At 40.8% G+C, this 26,459-nt stretch overlaps 1 protein-coding gene across 1 annotated transcript in view; it reads right to left on the bottom strand.

Annotated features, from left to right (window-relative positions):
• FRAS1 (Fraser extracellular matrix complex subunit 1) overlaps positions 1-26,459 on the bottom strand; it is a 421,740-nt gene that overhangs the window by 186,065 nt on the left and 209,216 nt on the right. Inside the window, exons 15-18 of the mRNA XM_033106538.1 lie at positions 21,746-21,889; positions 14,214-14,354; positions 12,418-12,558; positions 10,944-11,120 (exon numbers count right to left, since the gene is read on the bottom strand). Coding sequence (XP_032962429.1) covers positions 10,944-11,120; positions 12,418-12,558; positions 14,214-14,354; positions 21,746-21,889 — 603 coding nt within the window. The remainder of the gene's footprint in view (positions 1-10,943; positions 11,121-12,417; positions 12,559-14,213; positions 14,355-21,745; positions 21,890-26,459) is intronic.

Below are 26,459 nucleotides of genomic sequence, written 5' to 3'. Positions count from 1 at the left end.
ATTTCAGGCCACCTTCTGTCTAGGGGACAAGACCCAAGAACTGTAGGGACACCACTCTGAGTCTCCTCGTGGCCTCACCCACAACCTCATGAAAACCCAGACTGACAGACCAGCAGCTTGGAAGAACCGGATGTGATATTACACCACTGAGGCCTCCATTTCCACCAACTGTCCAATAAAAATGTAACATACTATCTTTGATACACCTGCGGCTGAGCCAAGCCAGGATGACTTGATCCAGCAGTACTGGCTATTACAATATTAAACTACTGATATGTGGCTGGTATATGCCAGCTGTCCTAAGTCTTCTAGTGCCCCCTGCAGCCGTGGCCCCATACTAGCCCCCTGCCTAATCCATAACCCAGCATCGAAAGGTTTACCACCTGTACCAGGAGGCCTCAGGACCCGGCCCCTCACCTAAGGCCACTGCCCACTCCTGCTGGGCAATACTCTTGCCTTTCTGTTTGATAAACAGTTTAATTATCATCCCTGAATACACTGTAGAGCTTTATACCTATTCAGCAATATTTATTACTATATGAAAAACAGAGCTAGAGCCCCAATTTTTAAAATAAGTTCTTTTTTTTCTAGTTGGCTCTATCAGCACGAGTCACAGTTAAGAATTTTTCCCAAGTATTTTCAGAATCACTGTGAAAATATTTCCTCTTAAAAAAACAAATGAACAGGTAAAAGTGTTTAAGCAAATATTATCAAAGAAGGGTACACATTAGCTCATTATTGAAGACACGTTTAACACAAAATGAAACAGCATGGAGTGGAAAGCCAGGTGGCAATATTTCAAAAACCAGCTAAATTATATTGTCAACACAAAGCTTTCCAGGATGATCTGGGGAAGCAACTAGAAGCAATACAATATTTTCTACTTAAATATATCTATGATGATACCAATATGTTTATATTAGACTTCGCAAGATGGCTAAAATCACTAGCTCTTCCTATTATATCTCCCTAATAAATAGGAAATCAAAGCATATCTTTGTGGAATTGAAAACTAGGGAAAGCTAAATTAATGCATTATGAGCACATAGTGTATTTTATTTCATTCGATTTGGTCACAAAGTCAATGTAATAACCTGACTCAATGTGAATAAAGATATTATTGAATTATATAAACAAAGAAAGAGAACAAATAAGTTGAAAGGCTGATGGGCCAAGAATTCCAGGACAAAGTCACCCACCAGATTTCAGAAATACTCCTCAATGAACCTCACTTGGCAGACTTCAGAATTGCCGTCAGTGGAAATGTTTAAGAACCAAGTAGACAATGAGCTAGTTCGTTGCTCATGAGGTAAAGAGAGAAAAGGAGATGTTGGGTGACCATTCTTTCAAAGTGTTTTTCTCTATAATGCTCTATTTCTGCAAGCACAGGCATTTGCACCTGTGTCTTTAAAACAATCTTATGAAACTTCAATTCTGCGCTGGTTTTGGAAACGTCTACCCAGTCTCAGTGACTTTTATGAGGCTTGATCATTCCATGGAAGCTGATTTCATAGCAGGAGCTCTGTTCTGGTTTGAAGCCTAAGATCTTTCAAGGAAGACTGACTCCATTACAGGGCATCTATGGAAGAGATTTGAAAAAAAGTTCTATGAATAATTTCTCCACATAGTACTACATTTCCAGAAAGCGGCTTTCCAGTTGATGGCTATGTGCGTATATTTCTGAAGAAGCATAACTGAGCTGTTTAAGCACTAAAAGTGTCAACAGTAAAAGTGTCCTTTGATGGTGGTAAAGTCCAGTTGGCCTGACTCCGGTAAAAAATTTACATTAAAACATATTTGCTCATTCTATTTTCCATTTAAATTTCAGACAATGAATACTACTACTTCATTTTTCTTTTTAATGATACAAAGAATGGTCTGGCATCTCTACTCTCATATCATATAAAATATCCTGACTTTTCATGTCAAAAACAATTTTTGAGGTAGGTTTCTTTCAAATTCTGATGTAAATATCAAAATCCTCTAGGACATATAGTTGAAGTACAGTCAAAATGGATGAAAATTGAAATGAGTGAAATCAAATAAAATTGATCTCTCCCTTTCTGTACTGCTCCTCTTCCTTCTTCTCTTTCTTTTTCCTTTTTTTTTTTTTTTTTTTTATGAACATGATTTAACCTATTCCCTCCCTAAAACATACTAGATTGGGAACACTTTAAGAGTGAAAATCACATCTTTTCCGTCTCTGTGATTCCTCGGTACGTATCATTGTCCCTGTCCCCATTACGTCCCAAGTTCTCAATAAATGAATTTCTGCTGACTGGATGGGTGGGTAGGTAGGTGACGTGGCGGGTGGACAGGTAGATGGAAACACTGGCAGCACACTCTTCTAATTCTCCTCTCTCTGATCATTCCTTGTTAGCCTTTCTCTGTTTACATCATGAATATTGGAGCTTCCCAAAATTGCAACCTCTGCCCTTTTTCTTCTCACTCTTGGGCAAACTTATCCATAGCTTTAATGGTGAGTCCCAGATTTATGTATACATCTCTGACTTTTACCCTGAACTCCAATCACATAAATCTAACTCCTTGGGGGATATCTCTACATAGTGTTCCATCGGTATCTCATACTTCTTATTTCTAAAATACTACTCATTAGCTCTTCCAAGCTCAGTCCATAGCTCCTTAGTGTAAATTATGACATCACATTCCTTCTTTTTTTTTTTTACTGTCTCGCTTCGTAGCCCTGCCATTCACCAAGTCACTCATGCTGAAAACCCTAGACTTCTTCTTTTCCTTCAACACAACACGTCCAAGATATACTGATTTTTGCTTCTTAAACCTCTGTTACATCCATCTCACTTTAACCCTCCCCTCCAGGCTCTTTAGTGTAGACCTTCAACCTTACTCATGATGTGGATGAGTGCGGCAGCTCCCTAACCAGCCCCACTCAGTTTCTCTCCATTTACCTGCCATATCACCACCAGATAGATCTTTATAAAATGCTAATTAACCAAATCATCAATTAAGATCTTTTAATGGGTCTCCAATACTAATAGTGTCAACTCTGAACTCCTTAGCACAGTACATAAAGCACTTCATGACATTACTCACCTACCATGTTTCCCTGAAAATAAGACCTAGCCAAACCGTCAGCTTTAATGAGCCTTTTGGAGCCAAAATTAACATAAGACCTGGTATTATATTATATTATATTATATTAATTATATTATACAAGACCGGGTTTTATATTAATTTTTGCTCCAAAAGACGCATTAGAGCTGATTGTCCGGCTAGGTTTTATTTTCGAGGAAACGTGGTATGTCTCTGGTATAATTCACCATTTTGGAATTTACATTGCTGGAATACCAAATACACTGTACGTCTCCAAATAACCATGCCTTTGTATTTGCTGTTTCTAGGCCTAGAATGCCCTTTCCCACCTTCTTCCCTGGTGAACTCCCATTAATCCTTCAACAGCCTGATGATGTAAAGTTTTCCCTCTGCACAACTTTCCTCACACACTCTCCCCCAGATAGAGTCGGTCTCCTTTGTTTGGATTCCTTCTGCACCTCGTGCCTATTACCATTCCACCATGTATCATGTTCTTTTAATTACTTGTTCAGATGTCAGTCGGCCCGACTTGAGCACACTTTCCTTAAGGCATATCTTTTTCATCTTTCTATCCCCAAAGCCTAGCACACCCATACTATAAAAAGCGAGGAGGAGAAAGTGAAGAAAATTGAACATTACCAAAAGGCATGCATTTGTATAGCTCATGTCAGTACTCTAAGGACTACATTAAAGAGTATTGCTTAATACAGAAGTCATGTCTTTTACTCAATGAATACAAGGGAATCCCAACCTCATAAATAGTAAATACTTTTAAGCTGAGAAGGCAGACTCCTGCCCATTCATTTCTTTAATTAAAACTCTTTGTCTTAAGACATTTGGTGAATCTTAGCTACAACTAAATAGAACAAAATACTCACAATATACTTTATTTCTTCCCATTCATCTAAAACAAGTTAATTCATTGACCAAAATAATATGTGAATTTCTTATTAAAAAAAACAAAATCAGTATTTCCATCCAAGAATGGCGGGTGACATAGCAGGCTCCCGAACTCACTTCCTCTCATGGAACACACCAATCTACAGCTACACATAGACAATTTCCTCCGAAAGAAATACAGAAACTAGCTGAGCAACTCCTACATAACAGGCAAAGGAGGAAAAAACGGTATCAGAACACATAGGAAAGGCTGAGGCAGTCTTACCATAAACTGCACCACCCCACCCCAGAAGAGCAACATACAATCAGGAGGGAACTCACAAGTCCCAGCTCTTCCCTGAGGAGTAAAGGGTTTGAACCCATATCTACTGTCCCAACATTTAAGACTTTGACCTGAGGGATGGGACCCCAAAACTCTAACTCTGAAAGATCCATAAGACTATAGTAAACAAAGAAACAGTTCTGAATGGCAGCAAAAACTTGTGGTGGTTATTCCTCCAAGGCTCTGAGCAGAGGCAGCAGTCAGACAGGCCCATCCCCCAGTTTTTCCTTAAAAGAGACATTTGCATATCTTAAAAGCTGCAGCCTGAAGGTCAGGTTTCTAATTTAACCAGAATGTGTGTGATCCTCTTCTGAGACCCAAGAGACTCAAGGATACTACATTCACACAGTCTCTCTTATGCTCCAGCTCACTGGTGTCTCCCTGGAAAGAGCTTGTGCACATGTCTGATGCCTGGTCTTTGCAGCTGCCACCCAAGGGACACACCCTTGACAGCCTGGCTCTGGTGGCCAGTGGGGCTTGAGTTCGTGGGTCCAACAGGGCTAGCAAACAGAGAAACAATTCTTAATCGGTTATTCTGCCAGAGCTCAGTGCAGAGAGGACGGACAGGAACACCCATCTCTCAATGTTCCACCCCCCAAAGAGGTATTTTTACAAACTTTAAAAGCTGCTGTCTGAAAATCAGGCTTCCAACCAGCCTTCACCTAGGTGCTGCCTGAGTTCCTCCTCCCCTTTGGGACACTGACACCGACAGGTCTCAGCACATCATCAACTACCGGGAGCCACTAAGAACAAAGCAAGCTGCTTGGACAATCACAAAGGTTTGAGACACAACCAAAAGCTAAGGAGGCTCTATGATAATGTTCAGAGAACAGACTAGTGATTGGGGGCTGGGCAGGGTGTGAGGAAACTGGGTGAAGGTGATCCGAAGGTATAAGCCTCCAGTTATCAAATAAATAAGTCCTGGGATGTAACATATGGCATGGTGAGTACAGATAACAATACTGTATTGTATATTTGAAAGTTGCTAAGTAAGTAAATCTTGAAAGTTCTCAACACACACATCAGAAAAATTGTAGCTATGTATGGTAATAAATGTTAACTAAACTTATTGTGGTGATCATTTCCCAACATATATCAAATCATTATGCTGTACTCCTTAAACTAAGACAGTGTTATGTCAATTATATTTCCATGAAACTGGAAACACATTTAAAAATTGATATCAAATTTGTATTAATTTTGTCTCATTTTACTCCATGCAGTAAGATGTAGTCTAAGGAGGCAACACTTATCTTCAAGACTGAAAAAGAAGGCTTAGAAAAATTGAGTTGCTAAAATGTCCCTGATGTTGACCTAACCAAAGCCCCAGGATTATTCCAAGTGTCATGAAAAGGCTAGTGATGTAGGACGGGAGACCACTGTGATGTTTATCACCTCTGCATTCTTTTTTAAAGCAGTGTTTTTACTGACATAATACATTGGAAAATTGTAAGTAAAATTCATTATTGTGGTACAAAGTTCATTTTCAAAATAAAACTTGTGCTTTCTTCAAAATTGTATCATTTCGAACCTCTTGCTGAACTGCACGAGAATTGAAAGCATCCATCATTAATTTGCCATGGAATCGGGGCAATTATGGGGCAAAATTAATCATCCTGACCATGTTCATATCCCTTCCTGATCACCACTGCCAAATGGTTGGCATGGTGATTGAGCTGCATCATTAATTGAGATGGCTGGGCCTGAAATTTAATTGTGAAGCTCTAGTGTGAAATGAAGAACAAGGCATCTGGGCTTGGAAAGAAGAAACTATTTCCTAAGCAATTATGTCCTATGTTAGATTCTAGGGCCTCCACCCCACCATCGCTAAATTATTCTTTAGTTAATTCCTTCTAAGCCTCACTTTCTTCATCTATAAAATGGGAGTCAATTTAAACTCACAGGATCTCCAATAAAATTCTTGGTTGTAAATAATTTGTAAACTACAAAGTGATATATATATACATATATATATATCACTTTATAGTTTACATATATATATATATATAGTGTTTGTGTGGTGTGTATAAATAGCTATAAGAATCTATGCCAAGAGATTAAAAGAGATTATCTCAAGATAGAAGGCTCATAAGTGGGATTTACAGGTAAAATAAAGAATATCAAATTAAATTTGAATTTCAGGTAAACAATGAATAATATTTTAGAATATCTCAGGCAATATTTGGGACATACTTATACTAAAAACATCGTTTTGTTATTTGCAAAGTTTTTATTTCCTAATTCTGTGTTTTTATTTGCTAAATCTGGATAACCTAGTCTTTTTGCCAAATCTGGATAATCTAGTCTGGATAACATAGACTTTTTTTCTTATCTGTATTTTTTAAACTTTCTATAATATGTATAGTGCATGCAGTGAGAAGCAATAAAAATTGGAATTTTTTTTCCTAAACTGCATTAGTTAGAAAGAAGTATACCACTGATAAAGTGGTGTGCTTATCCTTCTTTCATCAGAGGCTTTCCTTACTCAAACTGTGGTCCATGGACCAGGAGCAGCTCCCTCACCTGGGAGCATGTCAGAGACGTAGAAACTCAGACCCCACCCCAGACCTATTGAATCTCAATCCCCATCTTAACAAGATTCCCAGAAGAGTCCTATGAGAAACTCTGCTCTAGAGACCTCAACTGAAAGCTTAGCCCTCAAAACAAATTTCCTTTAAAAGAGAAAAAAATTCTCAACAGAAGTGGAAGGAGAATCTGAGACACAGTTGAGCAACCTACCCTGATGGTGGGAACATCAGTAGAAGAGAAGAGAGGCCTCCCAGTGATGGGAGCTCCAGGTCCAACGTCTTGTCCATCCACTTTGGGCTGCCATGTGCGTAGGGCTGCACAGTCACTAAATGACTCCTGGGCGGCACCAGTTAGTCTAATGATCGTGAGCGTGGTGCCCCTGGAGTTGTACAGCAGCACAGCCCCCACCCAGCTCTACCCTGGAGACCTCATCTAGACCCACATGAACTCAGAAAGGATGGAAAACTAGTGGGGGAGGATGAATGAAAGACATGTTGTTTTGGAGGGCTTGGTTTTTTATAAGTAACAAAAATTTGTAATTTGTTTTGTTTTATTTGGGCAAGGGGGCTGATGGGTATTTCTTGGACTTTTTGCCTTTTTTTTAACTTGAATATGTCAATGCTAGTAAACAATCAGTTAAACAGGTGAGATCAACTCTAGATCAAATTATTAAAATCCTTCTTTTAATGACTCTTAAATGTTAATATTTAATAGACATGCATAATTTTGGTCAACTACCAAATACCTCCAAATTGTCTTATAATTAGAAACAGACCCTTGTTTGTACCAGCCATTCTAGCCAAACTTTGGAAACATAGAATCCATATGAAGAAGAAGGATAATGTCAAAGCTCCATCTTCTGAAGTATCCAAATTCATTTCTGAGAATGGGCCAAAAACACAGGACCACACATGCAGGCGACCGTCCGCATCTCACCAGAGCACGTCTGCTTTGGAGCACACCTCAGCCCACCCCTCCATTTCCCCAGTTACCCTATGTGGGTGTCACAGCACCGGTCACTAGCCTCGAGTGTGCCATGGCTTTTGTTGCTGTTGTGGTTATTCATTTATTTCTTTATCATCTGTTTCTGTTACTAGAATATAAATTCCATGAGAGCAGGAATTTCATCTGACATTCCTGAGTATATTCCCAGGGCATAAACAATGCCTGATACCCAAGAGACACCCCATAAACATTTGCAGAAGAGATGAATAAAGATAGACTGCCCTTCAGCTACTAATAAACAGTGTTCTCTTTGGTCACTATTTGTTAACTTGATACTTTCTCATTCTTCAATCACAGACTTGGATTTTAGCCAAATATCTTGAATATATTTTTGCTTCATTGTCCACTAGATAATTCCTGGGTTTGTCTTGTAGCTCAGAATAAAAACTTTTATAATAACTCTGACACCATTTCAGACTCTAAGTAAACTGCTTCTTCTTAATAAGGTAACTGCTTCTGACTTGTGTTAGCTGCAATAATATTCTAATCACTCTGTGCTGCAGTCTCAGAGAAAAAAAGAGAGGAGAGTTCCAGAAAACAGTTTTCTCTTCTTTCTAGTAAAGCACTTGAGTGCAAAGGTTCTATAAAATAAATTCTCAATGGCGCCCACACACACAGACTCCAACCTTTTTAAATGTTCTGCAAAGAGGCAATGGTATTTCTGGGAATGTGTGAGGAGAGCCCAGTGCAATCTCCCAGCATTCCCAGGCCTAATTTCATAGACAACCCTTGGGCAGAATCGAAAATGGAACAGATTGTGGGAAGGCAGAAAGGTTTCCAGAGACACAGAATGAGTGACAGGAAATACATCAATCAACACACTTAATACTCAGGTAGGGTTCGAAACAATCGGTGGCTGCTCTCAGTTTCCCAGTGGAATCTTGGGCAACTCAATTAACCTCTTTCTGCCATATTCTCATCACTTATAAATTGAGTACAACAATCTATCTAGCACAGATTGCACAGGGATTTGGTAATAAATGTGAGTAGACAGCTATATATGTGATACCGAATAATAATATTATGTTGACGAGCATGAAATCACGCGGCTATAAGAACTCAAGAGGTCAACCCAGTCCTTTCACAGGGGACCACAATTAAACCATTCCAGAGGGATTAAATACTAATCCTTTTCAAAAAAGTTAAAGGGATCCCCAGAAAACACCCCCTTTTCAAGGATGGTTTCTTAAGTTTAAACTGTCCTAGCCCTGCAGCCTTCGTATGCTGTGCTTCTGCCCCTTCCGCAACCATAATACAGTAGCACCCTTGTTTGGAATGTGGGTACTGGACTCCACTCTGTGCTGGTTACATGACTATGAGCAAGTTACAGCCTTAACTTCCTCAAGATTCAGCGTCCTCTGCTCTAGTTGCCACACTGATCCCACAAGGTCAGCCTCAGGACTAACTGAAAAAGCAAGGCAGGCACTTTTCACAGTGCCTGGCTCATGGTGTGTATCAAATCAACAGTAGCATGGTTTTCTGGCTGAATAACCCTGGTGACTCTAATTTTTATTTACAACGTAACTTTAAAAACGGTAATCATTTCTTTTTTAATATAGTGCTCAAAATTGTAGAAAGAAGCTACCTATGCTGAGTAGCCTGGGAAGATTTCTTCCTGCTTTCTCCTGGGATCAGAGGGGTAGGCTATGTGACACACGCCTCTGGAAGACACTGGGACTCTCAGCAGCAACAAGATTCCATATGTCACAAGTGATTATGGAAACGGAGCCAGGGATGTTACAGGGACCACAGAGAGTTTGGGCAACGTACACATAGGCAGAAACCAAGATGTCTAGAGAGTAGTGATTCTTCCCCAATTGTTGGGAATCATGTAAACTCCCTGGGGCCTGGTGCTGCCCAGGGAGTGGGAAGTTACCCCCAAAATATTCCTAAACACCTGAGTATATGGAATAAGATTTATACCAATTGAGCCTGGGGGCCTTATAATTTACCAGGCACTTTCACAATCCTAACCTCCTTTGTTCCTGGAAAAAAGCCTGTGTGAAAGAGAATCACCCCTATTCTAATGCAGTGAATGCAAAGAATCAGAAAACTTAAGTGTCTGGTCTGGGGTCTCTGTATTCCAATTCTGCATACTTCCTACTATGCCATATGAATCACTGTAGTTAAAATCTTTTAACCTAAACTTCAAATCCAGCATTTCCATGTGAGGTCGTATCTCAATGTAAAAGGGAAGCCACTTTAATAAGTGGACCTGAAGGATACAAAACTGAATCCACAGCACGCTTACAGTTATGTTGTAAAAATAAAAACTCAAGGCTATGCATAGAGAAAAAACCTCAGATATATTATAGCAAAATGCTAAAGGCAATTAATTGGCTTTAGGTGGTAGGTGGTGGGTAGATTATTTTTTCTGCATTCAAAATTTCCTTTAATGAACATATGTTATATATACAATGATAAATATCAGTAATGAAATTTTTTTTTTCAGGTAGATTGAGAGTAAAATAATTCACCCAACAGCAAGGCAGCTTCTTTTAAGAGTAGAGAGAGGCCTGCTCCCCTTACCTCCCAAGAAATTATATATATATATATATATATATATACATATATACATATATACATATATACATATATACATATATATATATATATATATATATCTTCCCCCCTCAACCACTCACTGATGACCTTGCTATTAAGTCAAATTACCCAGGATGACATCAATTTTCTATAGATGATATGCCAAGGCAATGGCAGGAATCACTGCTAAATTTTGACAGAAGTCCAGATTTTGCCCTGAAGGGACCAACTCATATTCAGAGTTGCAAATGAGGAAAAATAATAAATGGAAGTCTCCAATGAGCACTGGGTCTTGCTTAGCTACTCATACCGGTCTCTGAAAGAATTCCTGTTTGGAACTCCTCAAAGCATGACTTTGGGGACAGCTCTTTCAGATCATCTATTATTCATAAAGGGAAGGAGGACATCAGTGGGGGCCACTCCTTTGCATGTAGGTCTTCTGTCCCATCCACAAGCATCCTAGAACCACTGTCATGTGAAAAGAAAGGTCTTCCTGGCTGTGGTCCCACCTTACAGGATCTCTCAAGAGGTAAGTCTCGAAGCTACCTAACATTTCTCAAAGCATGCTTACCTTCACACAGCCCAGTGTTCTCCAAGTAAAATTGGGCCCTGCACTGGGGCAGACACTCGCCAGCAGTGAGGGCTGCCCCAGACAGCTGCTCGACTTGCAGTCCTTCCTCTGGCTTCTTACACTGGGTACAGTGAGAGCGCCCTGGTCCCACACACGTCAGACAAGAGGAATGACAGGCTACCGAGAGGAATAAAATACAGAGAACAATACAAGGATCATATACATGTCGCAACCAAGGGGAGCCCCTCATTAAATCAAAACCACTTAGAAAAGTTCACCAAATACATTCTTTCCGAATGTTGTTTTCCTAGTGTTCTACACAAAGCATGGGTGGTAAGAATAATATTGATGAGGAGCAAAATCAAGGTGATGCTAACCAGTCACATTTCTCAGGCCCTCTAAGGGCTGCCTGGCTAGAACATGAAAAAAAAACACAAAAAAAAACCACCCGTAAACTGAGCAATCTTGACTCGGTTCACCAGAAACACATTCACTGCATGATAATTTAACATTACATCCTCAGTTTTTACTGAAGATTTTAAAGAAGCATTCGTATAAAAGCCATCACGGCATTTTTTGCAAAAATGGTCATTGCGTTATTGTCCATTTTGTCATCCATTGCCCACTATAAAGGGTCCAGGTAACAAATTCCTCTTAGAATTACGTGAGGAAAGGCTGCTTTTCTAATCAAGGAAGAAGCCTTTTTTGAGTGGCAATAAGAATTTCACAATCCATCAGTTTGTTTCCCCTGGCTACTGGTGAAAATCAGAGCCAAAGAGAGTACTAGAATTATCTCATGCCCACATTTTGGTAGTTAACTTTCCTGTTCTTTAAAAAAGACGCATTGTATTTTCCTTTTCAGAATATTTATTGCAGCTGCCTGTTTTAAACACGCCTTTCTTCTAACCATTCGCAAGCTCTTTTCTAAGGTGCCCTATGTATAAATAAATGTAAGCTAATTTCACTTAATTAAAGTGTTTGCTCCCAATGTTCTAGTTTCATAAGGCTCAAAAGATACTGCCCTCCCGATGAGCCCAAAGCCTTTTTGGCAAACAGCTATGTAAGTTTTTCCATTTTATTCAGCCCAGAGGCATCGCTACTGACTCTCAGTTTGCTCAGCAGTGTCATTAACAAAAAGAGGTTCTTTAGGGAAAAACAAAATGAAGACTAAGAAGAACATTAGCAATGCTAAGAGAATAGAAAAAGGAGGAGGTGAGAGTGGTTTTGCTTTAACGTATGGTAAAGGAAATGACATTCCTCTTAAGGATGGTCAGAAAAATGATAAAACTTTTGGATGTCTTTACAAATTGCAAACGTGATTTTTCAGATTAGCGCCTGGTAAGGGAAAAAAAGCATATAATGCATGCATCGCCATATAAGATATACTAGAGGAAAAGCTACACTGAGAGGTCACTTAAATCTACATGCTGGTGATGGGAAAGTGTCTTAAGAATAACGATGACACCAACAATACCTTTGCAGACCCCATGGTCAGGGTAGAAGCCCTCTCCACAGCTGGGCAGACAGTGGCCTTGTTGCAGAACCTGAGGGTGGATGCAGGCTGTACAGTGAGAGGCCCTGGGTCCGGAGCAGCTTGCACACGAGTTATGACAAACTGAGGAAGAGAGAGACAGGGGAACATAAAGGACCGAGGTGAGTGAAGAGCCCAGTTCTTGGCTGGGCTCCGTAGGTGCTAGGAAGCCCTCCCCCCGTCACACTCAATCTCCCTTCAGCTCTCACACCAAATCAAGGGAAAAGATGTGTCAGGCGGTGGTTAAGTCACCAGAACTGCCCACATTGCCCTTTTACCCATCTTTTATCCATGTTCTCTTATTTATTGGCTACACTTTATTTAGTGTTTGTGTTAAATATTTTATACGCATTTCCACTTTTAATCTTCATAGCAACATTATGAGATAGGAATTATTAACCTCATTTTACAGAGGAAGAAGCTGAAGTCTTGGGAAATAAAAAAAAATGTACCCAAGACTAGAGAGAGTAATTAGTAGCAGGGCTGGGATGTAGCCCTAAGTCTGTCTGAACCTAAAACTCCCTACCCGGATAAAGACGAGTGGAAAGTTCATAGGTCTGTCTGTTGCAAGCACTGGAATTTTGACCAGTGTATCCACTAATTTATCTGTGCCCTTCACCAAGTCTGAGTCTCTCCAGGCCTAGTGTCCTTGGCATATGCACAGTAAGAGGTTGGACTAAATCATCATTTAAGGTGCTTCCAGCTTGGACATTCTGGGATTCTAAGTAAGAATTACATTTAAGAATCTGACCACTGCATATGACAATGTCAGACACACATATCGCCTGCTTTGGTCCTGGGTCAAACAGGACCCAAACAGTGGGTCATCTCTAAGTTTAAGAGATGGATGGTACCATGGCCTATCCTAAAGGACAGGAGTGAGATACTGGCAGAAGGTTGTAGAGGACAACAATTAGGAGCTGGGAGAGGGGAGTGAGAAATAGATGAGACCCTTGGGGGCAGAATGCTATGAACACTGGGTGAGGAAAGCGACTGGCAGACAAAGTGGAAGTTGATAGGAAGAGACTGAGGAACGGGTCTAAATATCCTGCCCCTAACAGACACACGAGGTAGAAATGAGAGTGAGAGAATGTGAGGACAGGTAAGCAAGGTGTCCTAGGCAGCAGTAAGTTCCCATAAGGAAAGATACACGTCAAGCAGATACAAATTGAAATTTATAGTTTCAAATGGGAATATCTTACAGTTTAGGTGGTGTAAGTGAAAGAAACAATTTGTAAATAGCACATAAAGTCAAATTTTCAATAGATACAGATTTCAGTTTTACATGCTATCAAACTTGGTTTACTTTTTTATTTTTGTGGTGTGTTGTAGTTGCCAATATATATGCATACAAATGCCATCTAAAGAACGACTGTGTCATCGCTACAGCCTAAGGTGGTGATGGTTTACAAGCACACAAGGACTGTATGAACATCTTAAAGCTGTTCCTGGTATTTCCAAAGGACAAAATGGTCTCTAATGATGCTTGGTACGCATCGGTCCTTTATTTAATTACTCTAGTCCCCCAGCATCCACTCATATAATCCGAGTCACGTCCCAAATACATGTAGGTTCTATAATGAAATACCTATTCCTTTTAATTTGCTATTTTCCCATCATACACACAAATCCCCAATTGAGCAGCATATAGCCCCAAGTATAGTCGAGGAGGAGGAGGAGGAGGAGGAGGAGGAGGAGGAGGAGGAGGAGGAGGAGGATGAAGATGACCCATGTCTTACCTTTGCATCTGCCGCTGGCGTCAGCGTAGTACCCACCAGGGCATTCGGAAATGCACCTGCCATCGTGCAATACTGTCTTCTCAGTACACGTAAGACATTTGGGACTATTGGGGCCACAACTCTTACAGGATTGGTCACAAGCTAGAGGAAAACCCATCAGAGAAAGTCAATAGTGAGCCAAGGGAGCAGAGAAGTCTATTCGTTACAACATCCACAGTGGGTATTGATATAGTCATCTCATTCGCTGGCTGCTCAGCTGAGTTCTGTGCCCTTGAGTCCAACATTTCAAAGGACTCTGCACTTTCTGTTTTCACATTTGAAGAACCAAAGAATTATCCATTGCATTAAGCATAACAAATACGAGATACACCCCCCAACCCAGTATATCCAATTTAATATGAGATTTAAAGTTAAAATGGCCTTAGAGGTAGAGTTGCCAGATTTAGCAAATAAAAATACCACATGCCCAGTTAAATTGAATTTCAGATAAATAATGAGTAATTATTTACTTTAAGTTTGTCTGAAATATTTCATCCTTTATTTGGCAATCCTAGTTGGAGAGAGAATTCAGAAACTCAGAGGTCTACTAAGCAAGGTCACGCTACAAAAATTATGTTGAAATTGTTGGACTTCACACAATCTTTCAAGATCTACTCATCACTTATTCACTCATTTAGCCCCCAAATACTTCTTAAGCTTGTGCCAGGTACTGTGTCAGGTGGTCAGATACAAAAATCAAATCAACTTGATCTTTGCTTTAAGGGACTTATGACTCTAATAGAGGGAGATAATGCAAAATTAGAAATATTACAGCTACCACCCAGGTTAGTTTGTACAGGTACAATGAAATTAAAACAAAAACCCACAAAACAAACAAACAAAAAAACATGTGCATAGTGTAGGAGGTAGAAAAGGTCAAGAAAGGATGCATATAAAAAGTGACCCTTGAGCATTGTCTTGGGAAATGAGTCAGAGCGTGCCTGGCTGATGGGAATATACCCCTGGCCGAAGCAGTGAGGCAAGGAAAGGCCCAGAGCCTGGCAAAAGCCTGGGCTGCCGGGAAAGAGCAACTCTGTTGAGCTGGAAAAGTGGACAGGGCCAGATTATATAAACCTGCATGCCAGACTCTATAGTCTAGATTCTCATCCTGTGAAAAGACAGCACTGGGAGCCCCCGCCAAGTTTTAATCACAGTAGAAATGGCCATGTTTGGGTATAAGAAAGATCACTTTGGCTTCAGTTTGGGGGGTAGTTTGGAGGGGTGAGGAAGGAGAGTTCAGGGCCTAGGTGGAGGACCATGGTAACGCTCACAGAACAATATGACCAGGGGTTGAATCAAGACTGTGGAAGAGATGACAGATTTGAGAGTTATGTTGGAGAAAGTGTCTCAGATGGCTAGGGGTCTGGCTTAGGGGATGAGTGATGCCACTCACAGAATGCACGAAGGAGAGAGTAGGTGTGGGGGGTTATGATGAACCATTTTGGATGGATGCAGTCCAGTAAATAGCCTGATTTATAGTTCTGGAGCTCAGGGAAGGGGCGTGCAGGTCACCACATATATAGGTGGTTGTTGAAATCAGAAATTAGTTGGTTTATTCAGAAAAGCATGAAAGACAAGACAGAAGTAGTCAAGCATCTGGACAGCCCCAACATTTAATAGAAAAAAACCAAAAACAAAAACAAAGAAACTAGCAAAGGTGACCAAGAAGAAATGATATAAAAGAAAGACAGAAAACAGGAGTGTGATGGCTGAGAAGCTAACATAAGAAAAAGTTTCAAGAAGGAAGTTATTAACAGCGCAAGGACAAATAAAGTCTGAATGGATCGCTACACTTAGAAATTGAGATATGGGTAAACAGTACCACAATCGTTTCAGTGGAGTCATTGGACAGAATGAAAGTGAAGGCCATGATTATTAACTGTTCCTTTAAAGGCTCCTGGCTGTGAACAGGAAGGGAGAGAGAAGAAAATAATTAAAAGGGGAAAGGGATGTTTTGTCCCTCCAATATTGTAAAAGCTCAAGGCAAGTATAGACCCTGGGAAAGGTTTTTGAAAAGAGGAGAGTTCGAATAATTATTGAAAGAATACCTAGCATAAACGGGGGATGTACATTCAAAAGTACAGGAGAGATTAGCCTTGAACACATCAGAGAATGGCCTCCTTTCCTGAGCGTGGAGGAGGGGAGGTGAGGGTAAGCAGCTGCAGGTAAGTCTATGACTCCGTTTACTTTATACTCACTGGCTAAATTCTTTAAAAATAAGCAAAACAAACCTTCTCACTACCAGAGTATCAGGGCTCAGATTTATTCTGCCTGTTCTCTTAATCCACCTATACCATGCTAACCTCCTGAAAAATATTTAAAGTATTTAAGAAAAAAGATACAAGGGATGGGGTCAAATGTTCCGTCCTGAATACCGGAGGATTCAGCATCTCTCTAGAAGAAAACATGTAAGGCAAGATAATCTTCAGTATATGGGCAACGGCAATTGCCTGTATATCAGAGAAAAAGAAAAATGACCCCCTCAATTCATAACTAGAACAAAGAAGCAAAAATAAATCTAAAAGGGGTCTTTCTTCCGACCCTCCATAAAAACTTCTAAAGTTTCTAATTCTAAAACAGCCTCTCAGGAGAACTAAATAATCTGCAAGGTAAGTGGATTTTCCCAGAAATAAAGAAGAGCTGAAATTTTTTAAAATTTGGTTAACAATAAAAATATTGTAAATCAAACATTTTAAGACCCACCTAAAGTAATCCTTAAGAATATAATTTGTAAATTTAAACAAAATTATTAGGAAGATGTCATTTCTCCCAAAACCAACCTATAACTTCAATAAAGTATTAATACAAATTTCAGTTGAATTTTATTAGGAATTCAATAAACATTCTAAAGTCCATGAATAGCTAAGTCAATTTTCAAAATGAAGATTAAAGGGAGAATTTGCCCAATCAAACATTGAGACATACTGCAAAGCAAAAGAAATTAATGGAAACACAAAACAAAATAATGTGCTGGTGTATAAGAACAGAAATATAGACTACTGGAATATTTTGGAGACAGACGTATGTGCATATGAAAACTTAATATACAATAAAGATCAACAGAGAAGATTACATTGAATTACTAAATGATGTTGGGAAAACTGGATCATGAAATGGAAAAATATCAAATTGGATCCCTACTTAAACCCATAGACTCTAGATGGATTAACAACCTAAATTAAGATAAAACTGTCAGGTTAATATAAGAAAATGTAAGGTAATTTCTTTGTGAACTTGAGCAGAACAAACAAGTAAGTCAAATTCAAAAAGAGTAGAATATTTAAAAATCCAAAAGCAAAATGTTAGAATAAAACATGATAAACTAAAGATTTCTGTTCAACAAAGAGCACCATAATAGAAGTTAAAAGGTAAGGAAATAGGGTAATATTTGCATACGTAGGACTGAAAAGAGTTAAAATCTATAACATACAAGGAACTCCAAAAAAATCAACAATCAAAAGGCAGCAAGGCCAATAAAACAATGGGAAAAACAGATTAAAAAGCAATGTATGGAACAGGAAACACAAGTGTCCAACAGAAGTTGAAAATATTGTCAAACTCATTAATAATCAGAGGAATGCAAATTAAACTGGGATGTCCGAAAGCTTGATGATGCCAAATGGTGGCAAGGATGTGGAAATGAGAGAGCCCTCATGTTTTGGAGTATAGATTTTTCGTGAGCTACCTGGCACTCCTTAGTCAAATAGAGAATATTCAGACTCAGGATACCAACAATCGTGCTGCTAGGGTATCCATCCCAGGTAACCACCCACACGGTTCATAAAGGGATATGTTTGAGGCTGTTCATTATACTCTCTAATGATGGTCTATAGATGGAAGGAACTCAGATTAAATTATAACCAGGGCATCCCACCGTCACTGGGGTGTGGACGTATGAGCTATGGTGAATGGAGACCAGGGGGGACGATGCAGCAGTGAGAAGCAAAAGGCTAACTGACATAGCAACATGGTGAATTTTAAAAACACAATGCTGAGAGAAAAAAGAAGAGAACAATATGACCTGTGTAACACAGTATTATTTAATGAAATTATACACACACACTCACAGTTGACCCTTGTTGGGGTGTCAACCTCCTGTGCAGTCAAACGTCTGCATATAACTTCCAACTCCCCCCGAACTTAACTCAGTATCCATGGGCGATTAGTCCCGCAGATACCAAAATCTGAGGATACTCAGGGTCCCTGTACACACTGGCATAGATCAATACATCTGCAGACTCCCAACCGCTGGACGAAAACAGTACAGGTATTTATTGAAAAAATATCCAGGTATAAGTGGACCTGCACAGTTCAAACCTGTGCTGTTCAAGGGTCAACTGTACTCAAAATAACAATACCCAGTTTACATGAGCTTATAAAAACAAAAAAGATAAAAAATGGTTACCTAGGCAAGGGAGGGAAATGAGGGTAAAAAGAAGCAAAGAGAGAAAAAAGGAGAGAGGAGAAGAGGAAGGAAGAGAGAGAGAATGGCTAACAGAAACCTCTGAACTTGCTTTGATTTATGTTAGCTAGAGTCAGACAAAACCTTCTTAATAGCACAAGTACTTAAATGACTGAAGAATGAGGAGGTTTTGTCCTTTGAGTTTCCCCACCCTTTATATCTACTATTTGTAAGACTCAAAGCATGTACCACAGACAAACTTGGTTACTATAAATTCTTTCAACCAGGGCATACCACCATTTATAACAGGTTATGCTGGATTTTTCTCAGCACTTGACTTTGAGATTTCTACAGATATGGACTGCTTGGTTATAAATTATTAAACCAACACCAGCTGGTCTTTATCTTGAATGGCACTAATCTGAATTGGAAATGAGTCAGCATTATCAGCACCAGACGTCTTAATTAACACTGATACCAATCAGTGACTTGGTTCACCGTCCTTTTAGAAAATATTACATGAACATGTCTGAAGGCATCTGAAACAAACTTAGAGGACGCAAACAATTTTATGGGAAATGCAAACGCCAGTCTTGTCTATCAGAAGGCCTACTGGTCAATGCCAGTGGCATCACAAAGTCTCTCACTGAGCTAAGCAGAAGGCAGGCATTCAGTAATTATTTGTTGATGAATTCATTGGTTGGCTGACTGTCCACAGTGGTTCATCCTCCCGTTTGGAAGTTTCCTTTCTGATGCTTTGTTTCAAAATGTATACAGACAGTATTTCAGACATATACTCTCTCCCTAAGCCACCTGTTAAGCAGTCTTCTGTTTTTAATTCTTCCAGTCCTCAAGGAGCTCTGGCTTTCTTCACTCATTCTCTGGGCCCAAGTACATTCCTACCCCTCAATGCCTCCAGGCTCACACTAACCATCCCTCCTTTTAAATACTTGCTTCCCCAGCAAAAATTGCTTTCCCAATCCAGACAATACCTTCTCAGGAGCAGGTCAGTGTCACCACTCCTTGTGAGTGACAGTAGACAGCCTCCTTGGGGACTTAACAGGTAAACATCTTTAGACCTTTGGATTCATGCAAATTTGACATCTGCTGACCTTTACAGAATATATCTGGCTTAACTGAGCAGGAAAGTGATGCTGGCAGAAAAAGATGAAAATGCTGAGGCTAATGGCAGCCTGGTCTTTCCTTCCTTGTTCTTTCCTGAACCCACACAATAGCCACCTGTGGCTCGTCCATATCCAGGGAGATTGTCCACAGGAGCAATGCTGATGGATTTCTGCACAGCTGTAAGCAAGCAGCTGCCAAGCGCTCTCTGTCTTCCCTAAGGCAAGTGCATTCTCGACTCCCAAAGACAATTTCTGCTATTGCTCTGTTCAGTGAATAAAATGAGGACATCACTCAAAAAAGTTTTACGGACTGCACATTAATTTAGTGGACTTGGATATTTTTTAAAAAGTCATCCTGGTCTTTCTAGGGGTCTGACCATCACAGCAAACTCAATCATTCACCGTCAGGTGGCTGCCCATCAACTTTGCAACGTCCACAGGGGCAGCTGAATGATCTAACAGGCTGACAGGAGGACAGGGGGAAGGAGGAAAACAGGAAGAGGGGAGAGGAAACTAGAGAAAGGAGAGAGGGGAAAACAGGCAGATGTGTGCATAAGGGGCTATCACATTACCGTGAGCTGTAGACACATTAAGATCTACAGCCAAAGACCCAGGCTTCTGCCCAACTCTGCCTCTTATTAACTAAGGGACCTTAGGCAAGTTTTAACCTCTGTGTTTCATCAGGAAAATAAGGATGATGAGAATAAGTATCCCATAAAATTGTAGTGAGGATTAAACACCAAAAATTGACATGGCACTTACTCTGTGCCCGGCACTGTGCCAAATGCCTGGTCTATATTCAATAACTCAATCCTCTCAACAGCCTTCTGAGTTGGGTGTGTACTCGTCTCCCATTGCTGTTGTAATAAATTACCACAAACTCAGTGGTTTAGAACACCACAAATTTATTATCTTACAGCTTTGGATATCAGAAGTCCTAACATCAACGTGTCAGCAGAGCTGTATTCCCTCTGGAAGCTCTAAGGGAGATTGATTTCCTTGTCTTTTTTCAGGTTCTAGAGACTGCCTGCAAGCTCCTGGACCCTTTCTCGCATCCCTCTGACCATTACTCTGACCTCTGATTCCCTCTCAAATCTTTACTGACTCCCATCCTCATGCCTTCCTCATATAAGGACCCTTGTGACAACAAGGCCCACCTGTATAATCCAGGATAATCCCCCATCTCAAGACCCTTAATTTAATCATATCTCCAAAACCCCTTCTGCCAGCTAAGGCAGCATATTCACAGGTTCTGGCAATTAGAACACAGACATCTTTGAGGGGCCATTATTCTGTCTCCTACAGGTATTACTGTTACCCCCATCTTACAAATGGGAATCTGACCTTTAGATAAAGTAACTTGCCCAAGGCCATGCTTTCCCCAGCATACTTTTCTGCCTCTAAACGGGTTAATGTTTATAAAGTACTTGGAATACTGTTTGCCACAAGGAAGCACGAAACTAGGTTAACTCTTATTGTTATGCAGTGATTGTTAAAAGTAGAACAGACAAGAACAGCTTCAGCTTTAAGTCGGTGGCACCAACACCAAAGGCTGCTCCTGGCTGGCCTAAAAGTGTCTCTGTCTCCATGCAGATTTGGAAGGCAGTCTGCAGTCAATAGAGAGTTTGGGATTTGGAGAAAGGAAGCCCTGCTGCTGTCCCCACAGCTGTGGGTCTGGAGCAAGCACCCCAGGCCTCACTGTCTTCATCTGTAAAACGAGGCTAGAATGAGCACCCACCCTGATCTAACAAGCTGGGGGCGGGGGGTGAAGGAAGGGGCAGCGTACTAAAGGGGATCTCCTCAGGGAAACAAAAGCTGTTCTGTAAACTACTAAAACACCAGCAATGTTAGCAGCCATCCCCATTTGTTGAGTAAAAAAAACATTGGTTGTTGGTGCTATGATTTGAATTAAACAAGGGATGCTGGAAGAGAAAAAGATGCTTTGGCATGCAAGGTCTGGCACCTACCACTGCAGGTCCCCTGCTTGTTGTAAAACCCGTTGCCACAGCTGCTCTCACAGCCGCCCTCTCTCAGCACTTGGAGGGGGTCTCTGCAGGTCAGGCAGTGCTTCTCCATGGGACCCCAGCAGGCCGCACAGGACTCGTGACAGGCTGCAAGCAAACAGCAAAATCAGTGAACAATCTATAATACATAGGACTGGTTACAGTTTTCCCTGGAAAGGTTTCAGAATTTATAAGGAGGATGTTGACTCCTTCATTCCTAAACCGCTACGTGCATACTTACGCTTCAGGAGAAACACCCCTCCCCCCCAAATAAAACTATGTCTGTTGGCCAGAAAAACAACTGCAGTAAATTATTGCTAGAAAAATTGGAACAGGAAATCAGAGGCTTTTGAATAACGGGAACCATAGGGAAGGAAATCATAACTGTTCTAGATGAAGATAGTCTATCTAATGAGATCAGATGGTGCTCCATCGCCTTGCCCTTAAAACCACACAATGAAGTGTCCACAGGTTAACCACTCCTTTCTCCAGCATCATCAAGGATCAGCTAAGGATCAGCTAAGGAAGGATGCTATGTCCTCTAGTCCTTCATTAGACCTTGAAGGACCTGGTCCTGCTTGATTCTATTGCTGTTTTCCTTCTTTCCCTCTCTCGCCTCTCTCTCGCTCCCTCTCCCCCACCAAACTCTCCTTCTGTCCTTGCTCACAACTCTTTCTGGTTACCCCAGAAAGCATCTGCTCTGGTTACCCCAGTAGCATCTGCTCTAAACATGTATCTTGAGGACTCACAGAGCCTGCCTTCTCTTTACACTTTAGGTTTCTAACTATAACTTGTTCTTAGACCAGAGTTGTTCACCTAAGACTCCAAAATTTCCACCTTTTCCAGCATTTCATTTTTTATTACTATTTTTGCTTGCTTTTCACATTAGCCCATCTGTAAAGAGACGCCTATTCTGAATACGTATATTCAGACTTAACTCTCTATGGGTAACCACACCTACGCATTTGTTAATGCATCCTAATTTTCAAAACGTTTGCTTCACAATAAAAAGCAACCTATTTTGCAGACATATTCAGTCTCATCAAAATTGGTAGGAAGAATGCCTTTGTTGATTGCAAGTGACTTGGGAATTTTATTTAATTTAATGAGGCATCCCTTTGGAATCAGAAGAAAGGATGCCTGCATTGTAAATCTCAAGATCCATTCCTCTTCTGTCTGTTCTAAACTGCGCAGGAAAGCCTTAGTTTCAGACAACTTCTCTCTCCAACAAATTTAGAGAAAATTACAAATTGTGTTAAGTGCTAGGAAGGGCTCTTTGATAAAGAAAAACAGTGGTGGGGGTGGAAGGGACCAATTTCAGGTAGCTCCAAAGGACAAGAAGTAGTCAGCCATGGGGAGAGCAAAGAATAGACAAAGGTCTTGAAAAGAGAAGGAGCTTATGTTCAAGGAACCAAAGGCTGCCCTCGGGGCTACAGCTTGGTGGGGGGTAAGGGTGTGGGCAGGGGCAGAGTGGGGCAGAGTGGCCTGACTCATGACTGCAGGGGAAGCAGGGGTCCAATCAAACTTGACCTGGGAGACCATGGGAAGAAATTAGGATTTTATCCTAATTGCAATATGAAGTCATGATCAGATTTAAGCAGGATTGCCTTGAGCCCTGATTTAGATTTTTAAAAGCTCTCTCTGGCTGCCATGTAGAGAGGGTTTAAGAACTTGCACACAGGCAGAGAGAACATGTGTAGTCTGTGCTGGGGTCCAGGTAAGAGAGGACGATGGTAGGTGGAAAGCAGAGACGGTAGAACGTTTAGTTATTTATTATCTGGTTCCCTCATGAGGCCATAGGCTTCATGAGGGTGAGGCCATTTCTATTTTGTTAACTGTGCTGAGTACAGTTAACTGTGCTTGGTGCTCTACTAATGTCTCATGAGTGACTTCATTCATATTTAACACCTCATGTATATTTATAAGTGGTACATAAGAATACTGCCCTATCAGGATAATTTACTAACACCACGTTATAAGCAAAGATGTGGACGCAAAGTGCCCAGTAACAAATCCTACCTTGAACGAACACGAAATCTGTCTGTCATTTATTTATTCAACTACCCTCCAAGTACTGACGACCGAACACGAAATCTGTCTGTCATTTATTTATTCAACTACCCTCCAAGTACTGACGACCGTCATCATCTGAAGTATCTAATGCTGCTCATGCCTCAGCCTCATTGACTCGGGAGTTGATACAAAGTTGTTACCGAAACAAATAACCAAACAAAAAACCCAATCTCATGTCTAAGAAGGTCCACCAGGCTGACCTGTCTGTCAATGTGCAGAAGCAAGGTGCTGTGCTAGCCTGTGGGGTCTTCCCAGCTCGCCACAGGTAAGCCGTGTTACCTGAAGTTTGCTGGAAAAAATATTTCATCCACCCCATCACTTGAGCACACTGCACTGGTGGCATTGGGCAAACTGCACTGAGGAGTATGTGCTGGGGGTGGAAGGTCGGGGGACAACAGGGGACAGATCACAAGTGTCTGGCAAGCCTGGGCTAGGACCTTGGACTTATTTCATCCTGTAAGAGTCTGAATCAGGGCAGTGAAACTGATCAGTTTTGTTTTTTAGAGAGTTTACTCTGTAGTGGGGACAGGAGAGAGGAATTAACTCAAGACATCTTTAAGGGATGAAAGCATCTTTTTCCAAGGGATGCAGCAGAGACGAGAAATTAAAGCACAACTCCTTAGCCCTCTTTGGGGACTGGCTGATGGCAGTGCAGACACTCAACTGCACTGGTTCTGTTCAAACAGTACAGATACTTCCAAACTGGTTGGTAAATGGCTGTTGTCCTGCCCCCTCCATGACACTCTGGCTTCCTCCCTGGGAACATGGTGGACATCATGCTCCAACAAATGAAAGGTCTAGCACAGGAGAGGGTCTTGGGTCTCCCCTCCTTCTATCCTATATTATCTGTGCCACAGTGCTTGCTAAATATTTTTAATCTTACCCCTGGCATTGCCAATTAGAACAGGGGCCAAAGGATGAGCAGGTTAGAGGCTCCAGACTTAGGGGTGGCAGACAGGCTCATCACAAACTGAGCCCCACTTACAGCTTCAGGCCTTCCTTCGGCTGCCTATCTCATGCTCCCCAATATTAAGAAGCTGGGTGCCCTAAGCGTGTTAGGTGCCTATTTGTGGGTTCTGGACGCCCCACACAGGATTCACCCAGCCAGCAATGCCTCTGGCTCCTTCCCCGGCCCCTGGAATCTTGTTTACACTGCAGAAGCTTCCTAAGTTGTCACTACTTCTGCAAAGCTTTGCTGAACTTGTGAAAAACAAAGTTGGTCCTTCCTTCCTCTAGGTTCCTGCAGCACTTTCTTTGGACAAGCCTCTCTTATGCTATATAACCTATGTACTAATTACTTAGCTACAAATGGATCCCCTTCAATGGAATGCAATAACCTCCAAAATAGGGGCCATGTGTTAGTTATCTTAAACCCCCAGTGTCCAGACTGAGGCCCAGTGCACAGTCAGTCCTCATTAAATGTATATTCAATGAATGTACAGAATTTTTTTATTGGCTATAGGGAATCCATCCTATCAGTTACCTTCTACTTGGAAACAACTAACCATAAGGTCATAGTCTGAAGATATAACTATAGATAAACTTGGGGCTATAAAATCTACCTAATAAATGCTGGCATCCAGATCTGCTTATGATGATAAACACTTATGCTACATCCATTCAGAGTAACCAAATGTGATGCTGGGCCTTCTCGTTTTTTCCATATCAGACAAAAGCCATGTTCCACGGCCAAGTAGGACAGTAGAAGGGATTTCTATTTCAACACAGCACTATGCTGAGCTGTCATTTCTTTCGTTTCTTTTCTTTTTTTCTGAGCTGTCATTTCTCATAATGACATACTCCCACTGAGTCTTGCAACTGATTTCTAAATTCTAATACTGAACATATGCTACTGCAGATAATCTCTTCTTATTTTACATGTGGCTTTTATTACATTTGGGTTATTACAAAAAATAAAAGGTTACTCTCTGACTTTTCACCATGATTTCTCTTAGGGATAAACTTCAGATCACCCAGGGTTTGAATTGTACATTGTGAAACTTGTGGCAACAAATTTCAAAAGAGGGCAAATAAAGGAAAGGCATCTTCTTATCTCACATAATTTATCTTACAGTTGATAATTTATTTGGGAAAACTCCTGACTTTTCTGGAGCATAGCAAGACATGTGTTGGCTTGCTGAGTAATTCATTTCAAACTGAAAAGGAACAAATTACTTTTCTTTAGGCGACTGTATATTGAAACCTTACTCTAAAAATAAGAAACTCTTTTCGTACTTGATAATTTTGAAATCAAAGATTGCCTTAAAATTTTTTGAACCTGTGCTCCTCTAAGAATAAAATGTGGCCTTTCAGGGAAATGTTAAAATAAGCTTCTTCTATGGGCCACTTCTATTTTCCAGGACGCCTTCCCAGACCCAGGCAATGGATACAGATCCCCATGGGCTCAGTCTGCAGTTCAGGCTGCCCCTCCTGAGAAGGGGTCTAGGTTTCTCATCTCTTCCATGATCTCTCAGAATACGTTTCTCTGCCATTACCAGAGAATCAGCACTCTCGATCATCAGACCCTTTTAAAGTCATCAGTGAGAAGGCAGTTCAGGTTTCCAAACCGCCAGGAAGTTTTTCACTTGTAACTACACAGAAACAG

Source organism: Rhinolophus ferrumequinum, chromosome 5, assembly GCF_004115265.2.
Source record: "Rhinolophus ferrumequinum isolate MPI-CBG mRhiFer1 chromosome 5, mRhiFer1_v1.p, whole genome shotgun sequence".
NCBI lineage: Eukaryota > Metazoa > Chordata > Mammalia > Chiroptera > Rhinolophidae > Rhinolophus > Rhinolophus ferrumequinum.
This window is presented reverse-complemented; position numbering and strand designations above follow the sequence as displayed.